The sequence below is a fragment of the Podarcis muralis genome, chromosome 8 (genome assembly GCF_964188315.1).
Source record: "Podarcis muralis chromosome 8, rPodMur119.hap1.1, whole genome shotgun sequence".
Taxonomy (NCBI): domain Eukaryota; kingdom Metazoa; phylum Chordata; class Lepidosauria; order Squamata; family Lacertidae; genus Podarcis; species Podarcis muralis.
Window position 1 is genome coordinate 86,469,640 of NC_135662.1, and position 20,166 is coordinate 86,489,805.

Consider the following 20,166-nt stretch of genomic DNA (forward strand, 5'->3'; position numbering starts at 1 on the left):
GTTTCATATATATTTCATTTTTTAACAATAAGTGGCACAATGCCACGGGAAAATAAAACTCCCCCCCCCTTCTATCAAGTCACATCCATGAAGGGGTGCAATCAAAGTCTTTTGGACCCACAAAGCTCTATTTGCTGCTTACATTAAAACAAAAGGCGGTATGGGAGACGGGGAAATTGGCAGCACTTTCTACCAAATCAAGATGCCAAAGCAGATCCCTTCAGCTGCAGAACCACTTTACACTGCCTGTAAAACTGTTACTTGAGCTGTTGACTCAGCTTATTCTAATATCCTGGTGTCTACTCCTTGCATTGATTTATAGTCTGACCTTATTTGTGTACTTACAAGCCGGTCCCACTGATTCAAAGTAATCAGAACTTACTTCCAAATAAGTGCAGCTGTAGGGACAACCATGCAACTCCATCACTGATTGGCCTTCAATGCTTTCCCAATGTCCGCAATATACTCTAAAATACTTTTAAAAAAGTAATCACTGGGCACTTACTAAGAGTACAATCCACCATGGTGACTGAGGCCAGTTCATTTCCCAAACCCAGACTGGAACGGGTCCAGATAATCTGCTTCTTCCAAGAGTACCTGGAGTTGAGCTATCACTAGCTTCTCTAGAACCTTCACCTAAAACAGGGTGTTTGTGACAAAGCAGTATTGTCATAAAACTCTGGGTCCAGGGTAGGATCCTTCAAGAATGGGCACATTACTGCCCTTTAGATATTTCATGGAATCATAGAGTTGGAAGGGACCCAAGGGGCATCTAGTCCAACTCCCTACAATGCAGCAGGAATCTCACCTAAAACATCCATGACAGATTGCCGTCCAAACTCTACTTAAAAACCTCCAAGGAAAGAGAGTCCACAACCTCCCGAGGGAGATTTGAAAATGGCTAACCTATCTTCTCTCAGTCTCCTCTTCTCTAGGCTAAACATACCCAACTCTCTCAACCATTCTTTATAAGGCTTGGTTTCCAGACCCTTAACCATCTTGGCTGCCCTCCTCTATACACGTTCCAGCTTGTCAATATCATCTTAATGAGCTCACACAGGAGATAACTATTGCTATGAGGCCAAAGCCTCACCAGAAGGCCATGACAACTGTACACCAGCAGTATCCCCCATCTATTTCTTTGGCTCAACACCAGGAATAGTGTTGGTTTTTTTGCTGAGAATAATGCAATGTCTACGTTTTGAACACCAAATATGCTGTTGGCTGAAATGATATTTACACCCAAAGGACCATTTATCAAGAAAATAATCCGTATTGTTCTAAAAAAGAGAAAATTTAACTGAGATAGTTTCTAATTAAAAACAAGGAAATAAAACTTGCCATCTTAAGTTTGTTTAGAAGATAGTAGAAAAGTCTGAACATAAAACAGACTGCCAGTTACCAGAGTAATTGCTTGTCTTTATTAGGGTGTAATCCTATGCCCAGTTACCTGGGAGAAAGCCCTGTTGAACTGAATGGGACTTACTGCCATACATTTTTACTCTGCCTTTCAGCCAGCCAAGTGCCTAGGGAGGCTTAAATGAAACTAATAGAAATAGTGCAATCAATAAAAGGAGAGGATCTAATAAACAAGTGGGAAAGCAGAATAAAAATATAAGGCTGCTTTGTATGACTGTGTATACTGCCTTGTACTCTTCAGAATCATCCTACGTTCAAAAAGGGTGGAACAGCAAATCAGTTACTGTGCCAAAAATTGCAGGATATGACAAAGAAGCTTGGCACATAGGCAGCACTCTTGACTATGTTTCCAGCATAGGCAAATGTCCCCCCGTTGGGGTGCTCAGACCAAAAAAGCCGTGTCTCCTCACACAGTGGGGGCAACCCAGAAAAGGAAGAAGCTGTCAGGCTAGTTAGCAGACAGAATTAGAACAAACTAGAAAATATTATATGCTAGGTTATGCAGTTATGCTATATATAATGTAAAGTACAACCCTGCCTTCCCCTGTCACTGTGTTATTTTCACATACTTGGTGTGAAAGACAGAGGGGGGCGAGAACAGGAATGCAAAGTACTGGTATGAATTAATCCGCTCTTCGGCTTAAATAAAACCAAGAAATGCTTTCTGATTTGGCAGAGCTCTAGCCATTACAGCTCAGCATCTTCCGAAGGCTAGGAGGCCCTCCTGTATCTAGCACACTGGCAGTTTCTATGGCAACCTGCTGTGTATGCGTGCTACATCAATTGCATCACAAACACTTCTTCCATTAAACCACTGTATGTCTGTGCTGCATTTAACTGGCATTTTCTATGGAATGTGTTAGTTCCGCTGGATTTTCTTTTGCGAGAGAAGAGGAGAGGCCATGGCGGAGGATGTGCTGTCGTGCTGAAGGTCCCTGGTTCAATGTTTTCATTAAAATGATGTTGGCCAGAAGGACAGAAAACCTTTTCCTGAGAACCTTGGGGAGCCACTGCCAGTTAGGGTGAGCTCAGTGGACCAATGGCCTCCTCGCCCAGGGCAAGGCAGGAATCGGAAAAGGAAGCGAGGCTTTCTAGCCGAGGTCCTTCATTGTCTATGTTTGCATGTATAAGGAGGGGAAGAGGGGGGGACACCTTTCAGAACAGAAAGGCAATGAAGTGGCAGTGGATGGTAGGGAGGGAAGAGAGCAGTTTCAGACACTGAGCAGATCTTGCACTGCAAGTACCTCTGGAGATGCCACCTACAAACTCCTGGGCTACTGACTGTGAAGAAAGGACTCTGACCCCAATGAGCTTGCATACGGACACATAGCACAGCTACATCAGCCAGTTGAAAAATGGGCAATTCTAGTGCAAGGTTGGCCATTAAAGGCAAGTAAGACAAGGTGGCAGCCCCACTCCTGGAGTACTTCATTGGCAACTCCAGAGAATTCTGGTATGGCAGAAATGATTTCAAGCACCTGCCTGCTAATTATGTCTCTCAGTATCCACTGAGTTCCTCTTGCCCCGGGAAAAAAAATCTCTGCACTGCACTGTGAGCCACAGACACCATTTGCAATCAGATTTCAAGAAATATCATGTTAGACTGATTTATTAAAATGCAGTTGTGTGAAGGGGGGAAATGTGTGTATGTGTGGGGGCAGGGAGGAATGGACTGCTACTTTAAAAACAGAAATACTGTTTCTGTACCTTCAAAAATAGTATTGGGTGGAGCTTTCCCCATCATTTTCTCTTCCTGCCCAGAGAAGCTCCACCTGCTATTAAAGGCGGAGAAGCAGTGCCAGTGAGAAAGGTGGCAACCCTACAGGTTGTAAGGATACAATTGGTCACCTTTGCCCAGGGAAACTAATGGACAGCTGCTGTTAAGCTTCTAGTAAAATCCCTCATTAGCACTGTCCCAATGATAAGAAGCTGCTTTAAATATAGACAGTAGATTGCAGGCGATTATAGACAATTAGGATCGCCACATTTCCCCCCCAGCAGTGCTCCTCTGCCTCATCACAGTTATTGGAGACCTTCATTATCACTCCATGCAAAGGGGGGGGGACTTCACTTGCAGAATTTCTGCTTTCATACACTTAAAAGGCACAGGTGAATCGCTAGAAAAAATACGGACAATCGCACAGATTACTACACAGTTATCAAATCTGCAGGAGATCACTTATTAGGGAGAACAGGACTGCAGACAATTGTGTAAGAGTGCTAAAAATTGCATATTTATTTCCATTTAAAGAGAGCATAAGACTGGAGAAAGAGGTCTTAGGTCCTAGCTAATACTTAAGGAAATGCTTAGAAAATGCAGTGGAAGTAGTCAAGGACTTGAGGACAAGGGCCGGTGCCATGGATCAGCATTACTAGGCACCCACAGAGACCGAAGCCCCAACAGAAGAGGGTCCACCGCTAAATCCTATTCATTGGCTTAAAACATTTCTATACTGCTCTTCAGTTAAGAGTTTCCAAGGAAGTATTACAACAGCTTGCAGACTGCAAAACACAAATCACCAATAAAATGGTTGAGAGAGCACAACAAACAATCCAAGCGGATATATAAAAATGCACCAGAAGTTAAAAACCTGGGGGAATAAAAAGGTATTTGTCTGGTGCCTAGAAGATATTAATGTAGTCACTAGGCAAGCCTCCCTAGGAGAGAGCCCCACAAGGGGTGCTACAAGTGAGAAGGCCCTGTCTGGCTGTTGCTATCCGGTCCTCTGCCACTCTAGGAAACACACAAGCACACACAACCCCAGGAAGCATCCAGTGATGTGAAGGAATCATAGAATCGTAGACTTGTAGAGTTGGAAGAGACCCTGAGGGTCATCTAGTCCAACCCGCTGCAATGCAGGATTATGCAGCTGCCCCTATGAAGGCTGAAACGGCAACCCTGGCATTATCAGCACCATGATCTAACCACCACCACAAATCAACAGGAGCTGAACTACACCTGCCACTCGAGGCGTGTGAGCAGGGGCAAGAGCAAGGAGGAGGAGAAGTCACAGAAACAGCAGCCACCCCCACCTCTCTCTTTCAGCAGCAGTGTGGGGCTGGACCCAAAGGAGGAGAGCAAGCAAATGGGCAGCACAGATGCCACCAAAGAGGATGTGAGGATGTGGGCCCATCTTGTCCAATCTCCACTGCCTCTTCCAACCAAAAAGTCAACAGACAAACCCCTGTATATCATGAGCCTCCCCCTCCCCATTTTTATCTACAAGCTTTGCTGAACTGGGGGCAGGAACAGTAGACCAAGACGAAATGAAATTAAACTACTGAGAATATACATTGATCGTGCCAAACACTGATCTAAAATTTGGAAATGGCCATATGTGCAACTGCTCAGGGGGGGGGGGGGGGAAATGCTCCTGTGTCATTAACAGGGGTCTGACTGGAAGAAATCAGAAGTGAAGCTTTCCATGCCATGGAGCAAATCACCTGTTCACTGCTGTAGCTCAAATGGTTAAGGAAGAGCTAAAGAGACTGGTTGAAAAGTTGGCAGCTCTGCTGCAGCAGCAGCAGCAAGTCTGGACAACCAGGAAGCTCAAACTGAGCTTTTCCTTGAGGGCTGAAGAATGCTGCCTTCTATGATGATGTTGCTTCTAATCTAGGAACAAAAAGCCCTTTATCAAACACTCAGTGACCTATTTTACTACAGTACAGTATATTTACTGCATTCTGGATTGGAGTTGCCAACATTTTCTGGCAGATTTTCTGAGCCTTTAACAGGTGTGTAAGAAGATTTCTGCAAGTGAAGCCTTTCCCTCTCATTAGCCATCTGTGCAATTGGGAAAAGTTTCAACTACTGGCACTTTCCCCAACTATGCAGATGTGGTGATGAGAGCAAAAGGTTTCACATAATGTATTCCTGCTTGTACAGCTGCAGTTCAGTTTGCAGAAGCCTGCTGGGACAAGCATCTCAGATCTATTCAGATGCAGGCATTACGTGCCTCCTTTTTTTACCCTAAGCTACCACTTTAATATATTCCATCTGTTGTAGGATATTATTATTATTAAAAACAGCCAGGTGATTTATCCAATTTGCAGTATTTTTATGAGTTTGGTGGGAGGGGCGCAACACAACTCTGGTGGACACCAGCTTTCTTGTGTCAATTCCCTAAGCAAAATAAGAATATATCAGAATGTATATCCAGTAGATCCACTTTGCCTGTTCTCCTGCTCTGGAAGTTCTAAAAAACTCTGCTCAGGGACAGGTGTGTCTCCATTGTTGGTTTCGCAATCAAAGGATTGTCAAGTTCAATTGGCCAATAGATGCTTAAACATCTGCTACTAAATGCAGAGTTTTCTGAATGACAAAAGTAGGCATATTGCCATAATTATTATTTTTAATGGCCCAAGTTACTTCTTTCAATGTAATTGGGTACAAGGTGCGTTCTGATAACTAGGGTGACCACAACTGGTAAAGCTCACCCCACCATGAATATCTATGCCAGATATTTCTCCATGTCAGGCTGATGTTAAAGGTACAAAGAGTAGGGGCAGAGATAAGAAACATCTGTACCAGTGCTCCACCTGCATTGTTTTGATGTAATCCTTACAACACGTCTATAAGTGTTAGCCTCCAGACTGCAGTGGCAGGTGGGTGGGAAGGCAGAGGATGAGAGTGAGGCTGGCTTGCCTGGGGCTACCTTATGACTTCATGGCAGAGGTGAGATTTGAACCAGGGCCTTCCTGAGTCAGCACTCTGTCTCTTTGTCATGGCTCTACATCAACCTTCTTTTAAAAACTTCTGATTACCCTGTTACAGATAGGTAGCCGTGTTGGTCTGCCATAGTCAAAATAAAAAAAATTCCTTCCAGTAGCACCTTAAAGACCAACTAAGTTAGTTCTTGGTATGAGCTTTCGTGTGCATGCACACTTCTTCAGATAGTGTGCATGCACACGAAAGCTCATACCAAGAACTAACTTAGTTGGTCTTTAAGGTGCTACTGGAAGGAATTTTTTTTTATTCTGATTACCCTAGTAAAAGACACTGGAGCAGAACCCTTTTTAAAAAGTACACAACCCTGCTATTGGCAACTTGAAAAACAAGTGCCTGGTTCTAGAGCTAAGACATTTGTGGCTCAGGGTCCATCTGCACTTCCCTTTGTCTCATGATTTCAAGTGTCTGAGAGGTTTTTTTTGGTCTTGCTGGTTTCCCCGTTGCTTACTGCTTAATCAGAACAAACATCTATCTGCAGAAAACCCAAACATTTATTTGGGGGGGGGGGGGGGAAGTGCCTCAGCCCTCAGGAGCCGGTGCCTTTGGATGGAGGTGTCCAGGGGCACTCCAAAGAGAATGGGATGAGAGCAGTGCAACTTTGCTCCCACTTCTCAGTATTTCTGCAGCTTTCAATACGATTGACTATGGCAGAGGTTTTCAACCTTTTGGAGTCCACGGCTCCCTTGACCAACGACATTCTTTCTGCGGCACCCCTGTGGGGCTCAGGAGACCAGTTGTGTCACCCCTTGCCTGCAGAGCTGGCAGCCTCCCCTCAACCTCTTCTCCTCTTCCCTCTACTTGGGAGTCCTCTGGGCAGCAACTCCTGCCACCCCTGGTCCTGGTGTCTCCCAGAGGCACCATTCACCTGCAGGGCTTATAGCCTGGGCTGCTGCAACAAACAGCTGTGCAAATCTCTGGGAGGCTGAGACTTGAGAAGGCATCAAAGGAGGGAGGGAAAGAAAGAAAGAGGGACAGAGGCCAGTGTTGCCCACAGCACCCCTGACCATCATTCAAGGAACCCTGGGGTGCCACGGCACACTGGACTATAAAAAGACCTCTAGACTGGCTCTGTGAAGTGGGGATCTGGGGGCACTGTACTACAGTTGTCCTGGTCCCACCTATGGGACCAAGTCCAGATAGGAGCACTGGAAAAGTGCTTTTTGGCTCCCTGGCAGTTATGCCACAGGCCACTGTTTTATCCCCAGTGCTCTGAAACCACTGGGAGTAGTCATTAGGAGTTTGGGGGCAGGATGCCATTCGTCTGCTGATGATGCTCAGGTCTATTTTTTGAAAACATCTGAATCAGGGGAGGTCATGCAGGCCTGAATACAATGATGGACTACATGGAAAATAAACTGAGCTCGAATCCTGGCAAGACAGAGGCACTGTGGGTATAGAAATTTAATAACTAATAATATTTTTTTGTAAACCGCTTAGAAGTTTTATTTATAAACAAGCAGTATATAAATTTTGCTAAATCGATCAATTACAGTCACCTGAGTCACAGATTCACATGCAACTTTCAGTAAGGGGATAATAGCTTCTATTTACAAAGCTACTATATTGTCACCACTCTTTCCTTTGGAACTTTTGTTCATTTGTTACAACACCCCAAGGCTATTCATATTCTATATATTCAATTTATTTTGGGCAATATTGAACTTGACATCCTTGATTAATAAGAGGACAGTTTTCAGAACTATAAGTGTGTCGGGTCCATAGAGGGAAGCAAAATCTACAAAAGGAGTCCTGTGGCACCTTTAAAAGCTATTGTGTTTGTTAACGGCAGAATCCTTTGCAGGCTAGAGCCCAACTTTATCACATGGCGACAATGTCAAGGAGTTTTCAAGGTGTTGCTTCCTTCTAGCATGGTTGTCTGTGGTTCGGGCTGCTGCTGGCTTTCTCCACAGCTATCTCAGATATTCATTATTTGAGGGAGGCACGAAGTGCTATCAGACCATGTTTTCATCACCCAGCACCCTCCTCCAATCTACATGACTATTCCAAGTTTTGGCCAGCCCCTTTAACTGCAATTTGTTTTGCAGCAAATTAATGGTGAAACACTTTGCTCCATACTGCCACTTGATGACTTTTGCAGAGGCACAGGGGTGAGAGCTTTCTTTTTTGGCCAACTGGCAACCCTATTTTAATAATAACCAATTCATCTCAGTTGGATTTGCTTAATAGCTTGACAAGAGATTGTTGGTAAGTCATTTAATCCTCCTATTTACAACCCAGCTTCTTCTTTTTTGGTAACAATAGATAGAACCAGACAACCAGTATAACAAGAAGCTCAGGAAAACAGTCAGGGAAGATAGGAGCTGTAGTCTGGACACATCTGGAGGACCATGGGTTCCCCATTCCTGCCTTAATCCATAGGTTGGTTCATTCACTGCATATGGAAAACTGGTGTGAGATAACATAGACTCAAACTCACACAACCCTTTTCGAATTTTTTTTTTAGCACAATGTATTATAGAAATGGTGGCAGAACAGCTGAAAGATCAGAGAAAGATCAGACTGCTGCTGCCTCAGCTACGCATCCATATATTCAGTGCACTTCCACAACAGCACAGAACTAAAATCCATAGCTGGAACTTTAGAACAGCTTTGCAGAAGATGAGAAAATAAATAACTCACCCACTGGTTCCTGGTCTCTGGGCCTGAGAGAAACGCCAGTCTGTGTTAGGTTGTGCTTGCTGCAAGAGAAACACAAAGAGAGGTTTAATGCTTCTATTCCTAAAATGAAGCTCAGCTGTAAAATATATACACACATGCACACACAAGCAGAGAACATCATTATATGTTCCGAAATACTTCTAAAGAAGCGTGATTGGTTAACATGATAAGAAAATAATCTAAATAATTTTGCAGAAGATAAGACAGTCAGAAACTATCCATGAATAAATGAAGCATGAAATAAGCTTGAAGGGGCATCATTTAAACCAGAGAACACCAGAACATCAGGATTTTTTTTGGGGGGGGGGGGGAGAGAAGAGCAGAATTAATTGGTACTGAGAGAATACCAACATCTGAAATGCTAATAGAATTTCCTAATTTATAATCTTTACTGAAACAGGTCAGTGTTAGGGCTTTGATTTAATGTCTTCTGTTTCCTTTGATCTTTGGAGCTTTGCAATCTTTTTCGCCCACTGAGATTAAAAATTCCATTTCCCACAACAATAATGATTTCTTTGAAGGTGCAACAGAAGACACTCTATCAGAATAGATTGAGCCATGTATTACTTTCCACCCACATTGTTGTATTATTAGAACAATGGACATTTTGTAAATAAAGGAGTACATAAAATGCCACTATGAGCAGCATGTCTGAATGGCTCTTTGTGATCACAGCTGAAAGACACACTGTGGTTGATGCATGCTGCAAAACTCCAGATATCCTGTCAGTCTCCTCCATTAATCCTTCAGTAATAATATTCCACACCATTAGAGAGATTTGCGCCCAAACCGTTGTTTATGTGTTTTTTCCTTAAACAAAATGGATAAACATGTTTTAAGATCAGGATACAAGGGTGTAATCGACATCTTATTCAAGCAACGTCAAAATTAGAATTGATTCGGGTGAATCTGGACTCCTAGAATCCTGCAAATAAAAAACTATATGCCTGCAATCCAAACCCCACTTGCCTGAGAGTAAGCCCAATTAAATTCAATAGGACTCATTTCTGAGTAGACATAGCTAGGGCTGAGACAATGTGTCCTACTACAATAGGAGGATTCCAGCTTTACTGATTATTGATCTGTGAAAGCTAAAGGATTAAAATATACTACTGGTGTCAGTTAAACAAGTTCATAAATCTATTTATGTATGTGTAAAATTATCATATATAACAGTAGATAGCATGTATTATATTTCTGTGCAGACTAAATATGCAGAAACAAGCCTCCTCCTTTGAGTTATTCATTGTGAACACTTACTTCCTCAGTTGCTTCTATAATTTGCAGAGCCAGAGGCTACAATAATCAAACCTTAAATCCTAAATTTAAACACCTAAATACAGGCAGTTCTTTAAATATATTTTGAGCATCTTCAGCACACACTGAATTAAAAAACCCCACACACACAACCTGTGGTTTTCTGAAGTTTAGAAAATGGCACCTGTTTATTTAAGTTTCTAAATGTGGATTTAGACATTCCTAAAATGGTTAAGTTCCTGTCCCCAAGTCTCAAAAAGCTCAAATTTCAGCTATATTTCTTTACGAGGTGGCAAAAGCTGGAATGTGAAAGCTGTGTATGATAAGGATTGCAAAACAGAGTGTCATGTGTTGCAAAATACTGCATTCTTTCTGCACATAGTATCTTCATAGTGCCAGCAAAATTTAGAAGCAGGAAAGAAGCAAAATTGAAGTAAGAGCAGTTTGTTAAAATTACTGATATGTAAATTTTGTGTTGTTGCTTTTTCTTAAATAAGCTGAGCCTGCCCCTTTCACCAAGGGCTCACTGCTTCCTGTCCCTTGTGTTAACCCAATGGGAAATTTCCATTTTTAAAAATATATTTTTTATTTATATTTTAAAATGTATCAATTACTCACATTATAACACATCCAAATAATTCAGCTAAAAATATACTGTCTCATTTGCAGTCACTCTTAGCTCCTGCCACTCTTATGGAAAGGGCTGTGCACTTCTGAAATGCCCATTTACTTCAATGGGACTTGCACAGAAGAACTTCCCAGTGAATGATCATAAGATGTTTCCCCTAAGGTGCTACTTAAGTGTAACTGTGATGTCACAGAATCATGTATTTATTAGACGTACTTGTTTTAAATGCTTGCAGGCTGCTTTTGGGGCGAAGATGCAACATGTCAAAATCTAAACATGCTCAAAATGGCAAAGTAACACCAGCAGCTTCACAGTTTTTCCACGATATTACCTTAAGATGGTGATAGATCTGGATTTGCCTGACAGTTTTACAGAACTCTGATAATGGTAGCAGTGAGGTGAGTAGGGAGTACTTTTTAAAATGAATCCAGCAACCCTCACCTTTTGACCCATATCCTCACCATCACCACCATCACAGTCTCTTTTGCTAAAGGATCCATTAAGCACATCTGTGCAAAACGATGCAGCTAAAGATGCCTCAACATATACACCCATGTGGTCCCATTTCAGTCTCTTCCTTTGAACCTCTGCTCAGAACTAACTTCTTCCATAAAGCCTTTGGTTTAAACCTCTGGCTTTCCTCTCCAGCTGAGATGAGAGTGGAGTCAAAGTCTGTTCAGATCTGGCTTCTTCCCCAAATGTTTGCTGCACATGTAGAGAAGGTCTGGAAGAGAGCTCGTTTGTAGCTGCATCTGCTCTCATTCATCCTTCGCTAAACTTGCCTCCCCCTTTTCTCTGACTACATTTAGGTCGAGAGCTTCTTGTGGCAGGGCCATGGGTTGTGCTTTTCTTTACTCTGTAAAGTGCTGGGCACACGGGTGGCATAATAATAATTCTACTGGGTTTTTAAAAGCCTAACTGACAAGCAACTGTAGCAACCCAAACAGGACTGTGGATCCACCTGACCTTATGTCCAGCATAGGGCTACCTAAACGTCCCATCAGCACATGCACAACAGGACTCCCCTTGCCTCTTGCCTCCCCCCGTCCCACTCGCTGTGCACCACCTAACTCTGTCTGGAGGTTCCTCAACTCTCTGGAGCAGATTTGGGGAGAGTTTGTGGAGCATGTGGAGAGGAAGAATGGGGGAGGGAAGGGGGCAGACCCCATTTCACAAGCAGAAATCCTTGCACAGATGGGATTATGTTGGATTATCACCCTATATATTTGTTTTATTGTAATATTTTTATACCACCCTTTAATCATATTCCCAGGAGTCCTTATCAAGAGCAACCACTGCACATGCATTCTCCCCTCACCCCAATTTACCATAGAACATCCTGGGGGTGGGAGGCAGTTGGAGAGAGTGTAGCATGGAAAGAAATGAAAGCCCTACATGCACCTTGTAAAAAGCATAATAGCTGCAAAATGAAGGAACCCCGGGATGTCACCCTCCACAACACACACACATGCATACACACCTCATTTACCTCTTTACACCTAGCAGATGGAAGTCTATGGTAGATAAATATGGTAGATAAATATGGATTTATGGATTGCAAGCAGAAATGTTTTAAGAATCACTTTAGTGTATCTTACCCCATCAGAGGGACTCTGCAAAACACTGCCTGCCTGCTCAAAGGCAAGCATGCTTTCTGCTGTAGTGGAATGACTGAAAGGTTTAACAAAAAAGAATTCGCCCTGTTCAGACATTGGAGAGAGACAAGACTTGTAGTGCTGAGCTCCAGCTCCGCCCACTTCAAGGTATCTGATAAAGCCTTCGGGATGTGGGCGCCCAGTGAAATTTATGGTGGATTTCCTGTCTGTCCTCTTACTACAGCAGTGTGACATGAACCAGCTGGGGACACAGAGGCCAGATCTGAAGCACCTGGCCCCCACAATAACCAACATTACACAAGAGACCAGAGAGATGGCCACAAGAGAGATGATAAGGTAGAGAGTTAGGCTGGGGGCTCTGGAAGGTGATTTGGGGAGAAGGTCCAAGGACTTGGAAAAGTCCTGCACAGCATTATCCTCTGAGGAAATCACAAGAACCAGTGAGGCTGAGAGAGACGGCACTCCATTGTCTCTTACTTCTATCACCAACCTGTGGGACACCCCAGGCTCCCTCAATGCCCGAACAGCCCGGATCTCTCCTGAGTGGCGTTCCACTTTGAACGGGGTGGCTTCATTGGCATCCTGAAGCAAACTATATGACAGCCAAGCATTGTGGCCACTGTCAGCATCCACAGCCACCACTTTGGTCACCAGGAATCCAGGTTCCACTGGGAGCAGAACTGGCTGGTGAAAGGCAGAGCCCTTGGAGACTTGCGGGTGCACAATCACCGGGGCGTTGTCGTTCTGGTCCACAACAAACAAGTGAAGAGTGGCTGTGCTGCTCAGGGGTGGGAAACCCGAATCCTTCACCTCCACTGCAACTTGAAAGACTTTCTCTTGCTCATAGTCAAGCATCCTGGATGTGTAAATGCTGCCATTCTCTTGGTTGATGTGGAAATAGGTCGAAATGGGTAAGCCATGATTTCCATTGTCCACAATGGAATAAGACAGCTTGGAGTTGACACCTGCATCCGGATCTGAGGCTGACAGAGAAAAAACTAGAGTCCCAGGGGAAGTATTTTCCTCCACATGGGCAGTGTATGAAGGGATGGAGAAAGTGGGTGCATTGTCATTGACATCTGAGACTTGAATAAATATGTTTTTGTGGGTGGATTTTTGAGGCATTCCAGAATCTGTTGCTTTAATTGTGATATTATATCCAGCAGCCTTCTCTCGGTCCAGGGGCCCATTGGTCACCAGTGAATAATGTCCCTTAAAGGAAGACACCAGTTTGAACGGGATGTGCCTGGTAATCTCCAAGTGGACTTGCCCATTTTCCTCAGAGTCGTTGTCCTTTGCTTGGATCAGGGCAATGACTGTTCCTGTGGGTGCATCTTCTTGCACTGGGCTAGAGAGGGAAGTCAGCATAATCTCAGGGCGGTTGTCATTGACATCAACAAGTTCCACTCTGATGTTGCAGTGACCCTCCATGGCAGGGGACCCCTTGTCTTTTATGTAGATAGCTATCTCGTAAGCATTCGCTTCTTCATAGTCCAGCAGAGCTTTGGTCCTGATCTCCCCTGTCTGGGGATCTAAGCTAAATAAGTCAAGGAGCTTCAGAGGTGCGCTATTGCTGGCTTTGAGGAAATACTCCATCTCTCCATTGGGACCTTCATCTAAGTCCGTAACATTGAGCTTAGTTACGACAGTCCCCACCTGGACGTTTTCCTCCAAATAAACTTTGGACACTGGCGGGTCACACACAGGGGGGTTGTCATTTGCATCCAGGACGTGGACTGTCACCTGGGCAGTCCCAGACTGAACAGGATTCCCACTGTCCAGAGCTGTCAGGACTAAGTGATGGACAGCGGCTTTTTCCCTGTCTAGAAGCTTCTCCAGCACAATTTCGGGCATTTTGACCCCGTCCCCCCTGACGTTAATGCTCAAGGCAAAATGTTCGCTTGGGCTAAGCTCATAGGTGGCAATGGAGTTGGAGCCCGTGTCCGGGTCTTCGGCGGCTTCCAGGCGCAAGCGGGTGCCCGGGTTGGCCACCTCGGTGATTTCCAAGGAAACCCTGTCCTTCGGGAACTTGGGGGCGTTGTCGTTCACGTCCAGGATCTCCACCTCCACCCGGTGGAGCTGCAGGGGGTTCTCCAGCACCAGCTGGAGAGGGAAGGAGCACGTGGGGCTGGAGCTGCACAGAGCTTCGCGGTCCAGCCTCTCGTGGACCAGCAACATGCCGTCGGCGAGGTTGACATGGAAGTAGTGGCGCATCCCGTCGCTGACCAGCTGCAGGCGGCGAGCGGACAAGCTCCGCACGTCCACGCCTAGGTCCTTCGCCACGTTCCCCACGGAAGAGCCTGGGTCCCGGTCCTCTGGGATGGAGTAGCGAATCTGCGCGGGGATGAGCCCTGGCAGGGACAAGACGGCAGCCACCAGCGCCAGCAGCTGCCACGACCAGCTCTGCCCGCCGCCCATGCCTGGCTCCTTTGCGCGCAAGGATGGCCGTCTCCAGCGGCTGCCTCTGCTCCAGGTATCCAGCCCGGGGGTGGCCGCCGCTGCCTCCGGACCCCGCCGCAGTCCGGTGCCCCCCGCCCCGCCCCCCAGGTCTGCTCCTGGCGGCTCCGGGGTGACCTGAGAGGTGCTGTGCAGCGGAAAGGCGCGGGCTGCAGCTGGAGAGGCGGGAGGGGGGGAGCGGGGGGATTTTAAAGCGCTCGGATCAGCAGCAGCTCATTGGCAAAAGGAGCAGCAGAGAAAAGGGGCTGTGAAATGGATACAGACAAGCGGCAATTCCCTCCTCGGCGGCGGCGGCGGCAGCAGCAGCAGCGAAGCCCCCTCCCCGAAACGCACACACACCCTGCTGCTCCCCCCTCCCCAATCTCTCTTGCCACCAGTTTTCCCTCCCTGCGCTTCCCATTCCTTTCCCAGCGCAGCAGAGAGATTTGGAGGGCTGACCCAAGGGAGCCATTGGCCAGAAGAGCTCCCTTGATGCCCCTTTGGTGGAAAAGCAGGAATCGAAGGTGCAGAACGCAGACAGGGCGAGCTGCTGACGGCAGCTGTAACTCCAGGAGCGGGGAGGGGGCTACTCTACCCTCCTGCAACCTCTTCGCTTCAATCCCCTCCCCCCTCCCCCTCCCCCCGCTCATAAAGAAAGAGAGGAAAATTAGGCACACAAAGCTTTGGAGCAGATAGGTGCAATGTATCACAGTCTATGCTTGAGACCACGCATTGATTCCTCACCCCCACCCCAGGCACTTCTCCTAGGTGCAGGGAAACTCAAAAGAAAAGAGAGGTGGTGCCATGGCTGGAACAAAATAGGGACACTACATGGAAAATTCTCACCTTGCCAAAGAAGCTGGGTTCAGTGAGATTGCTGCAAGAGGCTGTCCTAAGTGTCAAATTAGGTTTCATGAATACAAATTCGCTAATGTCTGAGACAGGAGAAAAGCAGGATCTGTATCCGCGGGCAGGGGGTCCAGAAGTGGCCACTTGCACTCCTATCATGGCATCTCCAGGGCTCAGCTGATAATGGCAATGTCCCATCACGTGATCTGAAGCATCTTGAAGCCCACCAGCTTTGCTTCCACAGCATCCAAAGATGGTAGATGTTGCACGTGAATCACGGCGGAGGCATCGAACTCCCAAGGCCACCAAAGCCATCAGCGAGATGGTGGAAATTGCTGCCAAGGAGATGATAAGGTACACAGTCAATGTGGGAGGTCCCTCAGTTTCCACTGAGTGAGCTGTTAACCCCAGAAAGGTTTCAGGGCTGCTCTCCTCCAAGAGCACCATCACAGTGACTGAGGTGGACAAGGAAGGATCACCTGAGTCTTTGACAACCAGGACAAGGTCCTGGGTAGGATTGTCTATGTCCTGTAATGCTCGCGTGGTCCTCACCTCCCCGCTACGGAGGGCCATGCTGAAAATACCAGGGTCTGTGGCTTGCTCTACATGGTAAGAGAGCCAAGCATTTCGCCCAGAGTCCAAGTCCACTGCCATAATTTTTGTGATTAAGGCATTGGCTGCAGTAGATCGTGGAATTCTGAACTGTACAACAGAATCTTTCCCAGTAAAGGGGAATCGAATCCAGGGTGCATTGTCATTCTGATCTAGGAGGTAGATGTGCACCATGATTCTGTTGCAGAGAGGAGGGGTGCCACCATCACATGCCTCCACCAGGAATTGAAAATGATTTGTATGCTCGTAATCAAAAGGGCTCTCTGCAAAGACATCTCCATTTGTTGGGTTGATGGAGACATAAGAGGTGAGGTCCTCAATCAATCCTTGCCCTGGGCTCGCCAAAACAGAATAAGACAAACGGGAGTTCTGGTCCTTATCAGAATCTGTTGCAGAAACTCTAAGCAGTACCACTCCCACTGGATTGTTCTCTTCTATGACGGCTTCATAAAATGGCCTGTCAAAATGAGGTGGGTTGTCATTGACATCTGCCAGAGTTATGGAGAAAGAGGTGTGCTCAGAAAGAGGTGGATTCCCCAAGTCAAAGGCATAGATGGTGACGTTGTATTGCGGAGTGCTCTCACGATCTAGCTGCTCACTTGTGAGCAAGGAATACTGGTGCTCAAAGTCTTTCCGAAGTTTGAAAGGAAGGTTTCTGGGCAGATCACACCGGACTTTCCCTTGATCCCCAGAGTCTCTATCCTTGACATGTATCACAGCAACCACAGTGCCAGGAGGCGCATCTTCACCCATAGAGCTGGAGAAAGAGGTGAGAATAACTTCAGGTGCATTGTCGTTGACATCCGTGACTTCTACCATAACACTGCAGTGTTCCTCCATAGTAGGGGAGCCCATGTCCTTAGCCTCCACTTCAATCTCATAGACATTAGCCTCTTCAAAATCCAGGCTCCCTTGGACACGGATCTCTCCCGTAGTCTCATTGATAGCAAATATCCTGCGCAAGGCTTCTGAGTTATGGCTGCTGAGGGAATACTGCACCTCTCCATTAGGCCCTTCGTCCAAGTCTGTTGCGTTCAGCTTAATCACCAGAGTTCCCGGAGGAGAGTTTTCTACTAAGCGGGTATAATAAGTAGGTTTGTCAAAAACCGGATGATTATCATTGGCATCCAGAATGTGGACAGCAATTCGAATAGCGCTAGATTTGGGTGATATGCCCCCATCTTCAGCTGTCAGGACCAAGTGGTGGACAGCGATGTGCTCCCTGTCCAGGGGTTTCTCCAGCACTAGCTCTGGGAATTTGGTGCCATCTGTACGTGCCTTCACGTTGAGGTTGAAGTTCTCATTGGCGCTGAGGTGGTAGGTCTGCAAAGTGTTAGTTCCTACATCTGAATCCTGTGCGTGTGGGATGGGGAAACGGGCACCCAGTGCAGCCAGTTCATAGATCTGCAGAGATATTGTGCTACTTGAGAACACAGGCGCATTGTCGTTGATATCCAGAATCTCCACTTCGATGCGATAGAACTCCACTGGGTTTTCAATAGCAAGTTTGAGATGCAAGAAACAGCGCAGGTTCTGCCCACAGAGCTGCTCCCTGTCTATTCTGTCATTGACTATTATGATTCCAGTGTTCACATTCACAGAGAAATACTGGGAGTCAGAATCAGAAAGCACCTGCAGATTGGCAGCTGCAAGCTTTGTCACATCCATTCCTAAGTCCTTAGCAACATTTCCTACAAAGGCTCCTCGAGTGAGTTCCTCTGGGACAGAGTAACGGATCTGTGCAAAACAGTCACTCAGAAACAGACAGAAGGCAAAGGCATGCACGAGTCCCAAACGCCAGGCAGAGTTTTCTGTTCTGAGCATCTTTCTGAAATCCACAGCAGGAAGCTCTAAAACTGCAAAACAGGAGCTAAATATAGCAGGCAGTATCTCTTTAAACCTCTGGAGGATTCACCACCTATCTCGAAGAAATATGAAATATATGAGAGGAAAAGGGTCTGTGGTCAGTGTTTACCTCTCTCATTCATTGTTTTGGTTTGAGAGAGATTGACACAGGAGGGGAGTGGTACACACCGCAGATCTTCAATGCTAACCTCCTGCTCATTGGCTGAGACTGCCTTTCTATTTATCCAATCAGCAGCCTCCTTCCCAGGACAGCAACACACGCACCAATCCAAGTCTGGAAGTTGCTACTGTGTGAAAAAGGACCGCGTAACCTGCTGTTTTTAACCTAGAGACACCAGGCTAAACGGCAGACAATGGAAAACAAAGCCCAAAATCTTGTCTGGTTTTGGCTTCTGTGCTAGCTATAGGACTCTTAGAAGCATACGCTGCAAAGAAATGTTTGCTCTAAAAGCACACTGACTCCTCACGTATTACATCCACAACAGAACAGCTGATTTGTCATTTTTATGAGCAAAGATAATTCAATGAATTTTAGGAAACAATAGTTCCTCTTACCCCATCCTAAGCTTCCAGATCAATCTCTTTTAGTTATTTCTAGGTTACCAAATTAATATCTAGCTTTATTTACCGGTATTTCAGAAGCCTTAGACTCCACCCTTCCAATGTAAAAACTCAAGGGAGTGATTGGTTTTTCTTAGAGAAAGAAATCTAATTGTACGGGGGGCGGGGGGCGGGGAGAGACTTAGCAGTTGCAAAAATACAAAAAGCTAACTTTGTGACAGGCAGCATTTGAAGGATGGTTTTAAATTATCATTTTCTTATTGTTCACATCCTAGTTCCAGTCCCTGCTCCCCTACCCACTTCCTCTCATTAAAAGGCAGCAATTTCTGGGAAGAAATCAATGTAATTCCCCCCCCCCCTCTCCTGCTCTCTCTTTCCCAAGGCGTTATGACTATGTGGTGCAGGGTTAGGTTATGAAGAAGGAGGCCCCACCCTATTCTGATAACTGATGAATCAGCCCTCAGTCAAGTTTCAAAGTGTTACTGGAGACACCAGTTTCATGTGGGAAAGGAGAAAAAGGACAAAATGTCACCTCACCTGCCTGGGACGGTTCAGTGTATCAGTATGAGATAAGAAAGTATCAAAGTCTCTCGTCAGAGTACTTGGTTGAGGATAATCCACAGGCCTCATAAAGGTGAAATCACTTCTGTCCGAGCCGGGAGAATAGCTGGCTCTATAGCACTGGCTCTGGGAGTCTGTGGGCCTGAGTGTGACCTCCATGTATTTCAATGTGCCATCTGAGTTCAGTTGAAGCTTAGGGCTGGATTGTTTGAAAACATCCCTGGCAGGAGCACCACTCAGGCTGCAGCAAGAAGAACCCCTGGCTTTTTTATTCCGAAAGCATTTTGCAGACAGGATTATGAACGTAACGAGGGACACAATGCTAACTGCCACCAGCGCAATAATCAGATAGAGGGTCAGGTCAGATTTTTCTTTGGGGTGAGTCAGGAAATCAAGAGACTGGGGCCTTTCCTCAGTTACTTTATCCTCCAATGAGACCACGATGGTGACGGTGGTAGACAAAGGTGGTTCTCCATTGTCCTTCACTAGTACAAGGATTTTCTGTGCCGGGAGATCTGTTTCCTGGAACTCCCGAACAGTCCAAATTTCCCCAGTGTAGGGAGCCACTCGGAACAAGGAGGGGTCAGTAGACTGGGAAAGCAAGGAGTAAGAGAGCCAGGCATTGTGGCCAGAGTCTGCATCCACGGCAGTGACTTTGGTGACCACGTAGCCTGCCGACGCAGACTGAGGGATCCTCTGGATTGCAGACAGTTCCCGACCAGTCACTGGGTGCAAAACAACAGGCGTGTTATCATTCTGATCCATTATGAAGAGGTAGACAGTGACACTGGAGCTCAGTTGGGGTGACCCAGCATCATGCACCATGATGGGGATTTGCAGCACCTGCAGCATTTCATAGTCAAAAGAGTGCTGGGCATAGACATTCCCATTGTCTGGGTTGACGTAAATGAAAGACGAGACTGGAGCATCTTGAATGGGGCTTCCTGCCACTG

At 46.0% G+C, this 20,166-nt stretch overlaps 1 protein-coding gene across 23 annotated transcripts in view; it reads right to left on the reverse strand.

Moving 5' to 3' along the window:
* Positions 1-20,166, reverse strand: part of LOC114601412 (protocadherin gamma-A5) — a 315,625-nt gene that overhangs the window by 13,929 nt on the left and 281,530 nt on the right. For 20 of the 23 annotated variants that reach the window (XM_077933478.1, XM_077933488.1, XM_077933491.1 and 17 more), the window contains exon 2: positions 8,789-8,847. In XM_077933478.1, coding sequence (XP_077789604.1) covers positions 8,789-8,847 — 59 coding nt within the window. Of the gene's footprint in view, positions 1-8,788; positions 8,848-12,310; positions 12,734-12,805; positions 15,331-15,610; positions 18,747-20,166 lie in introns of those variants that run through there. The other 3 variants (XM_077933474.1, XM_077933477.1, XM_077933479.1) reach the window with 3 other exon arrangements.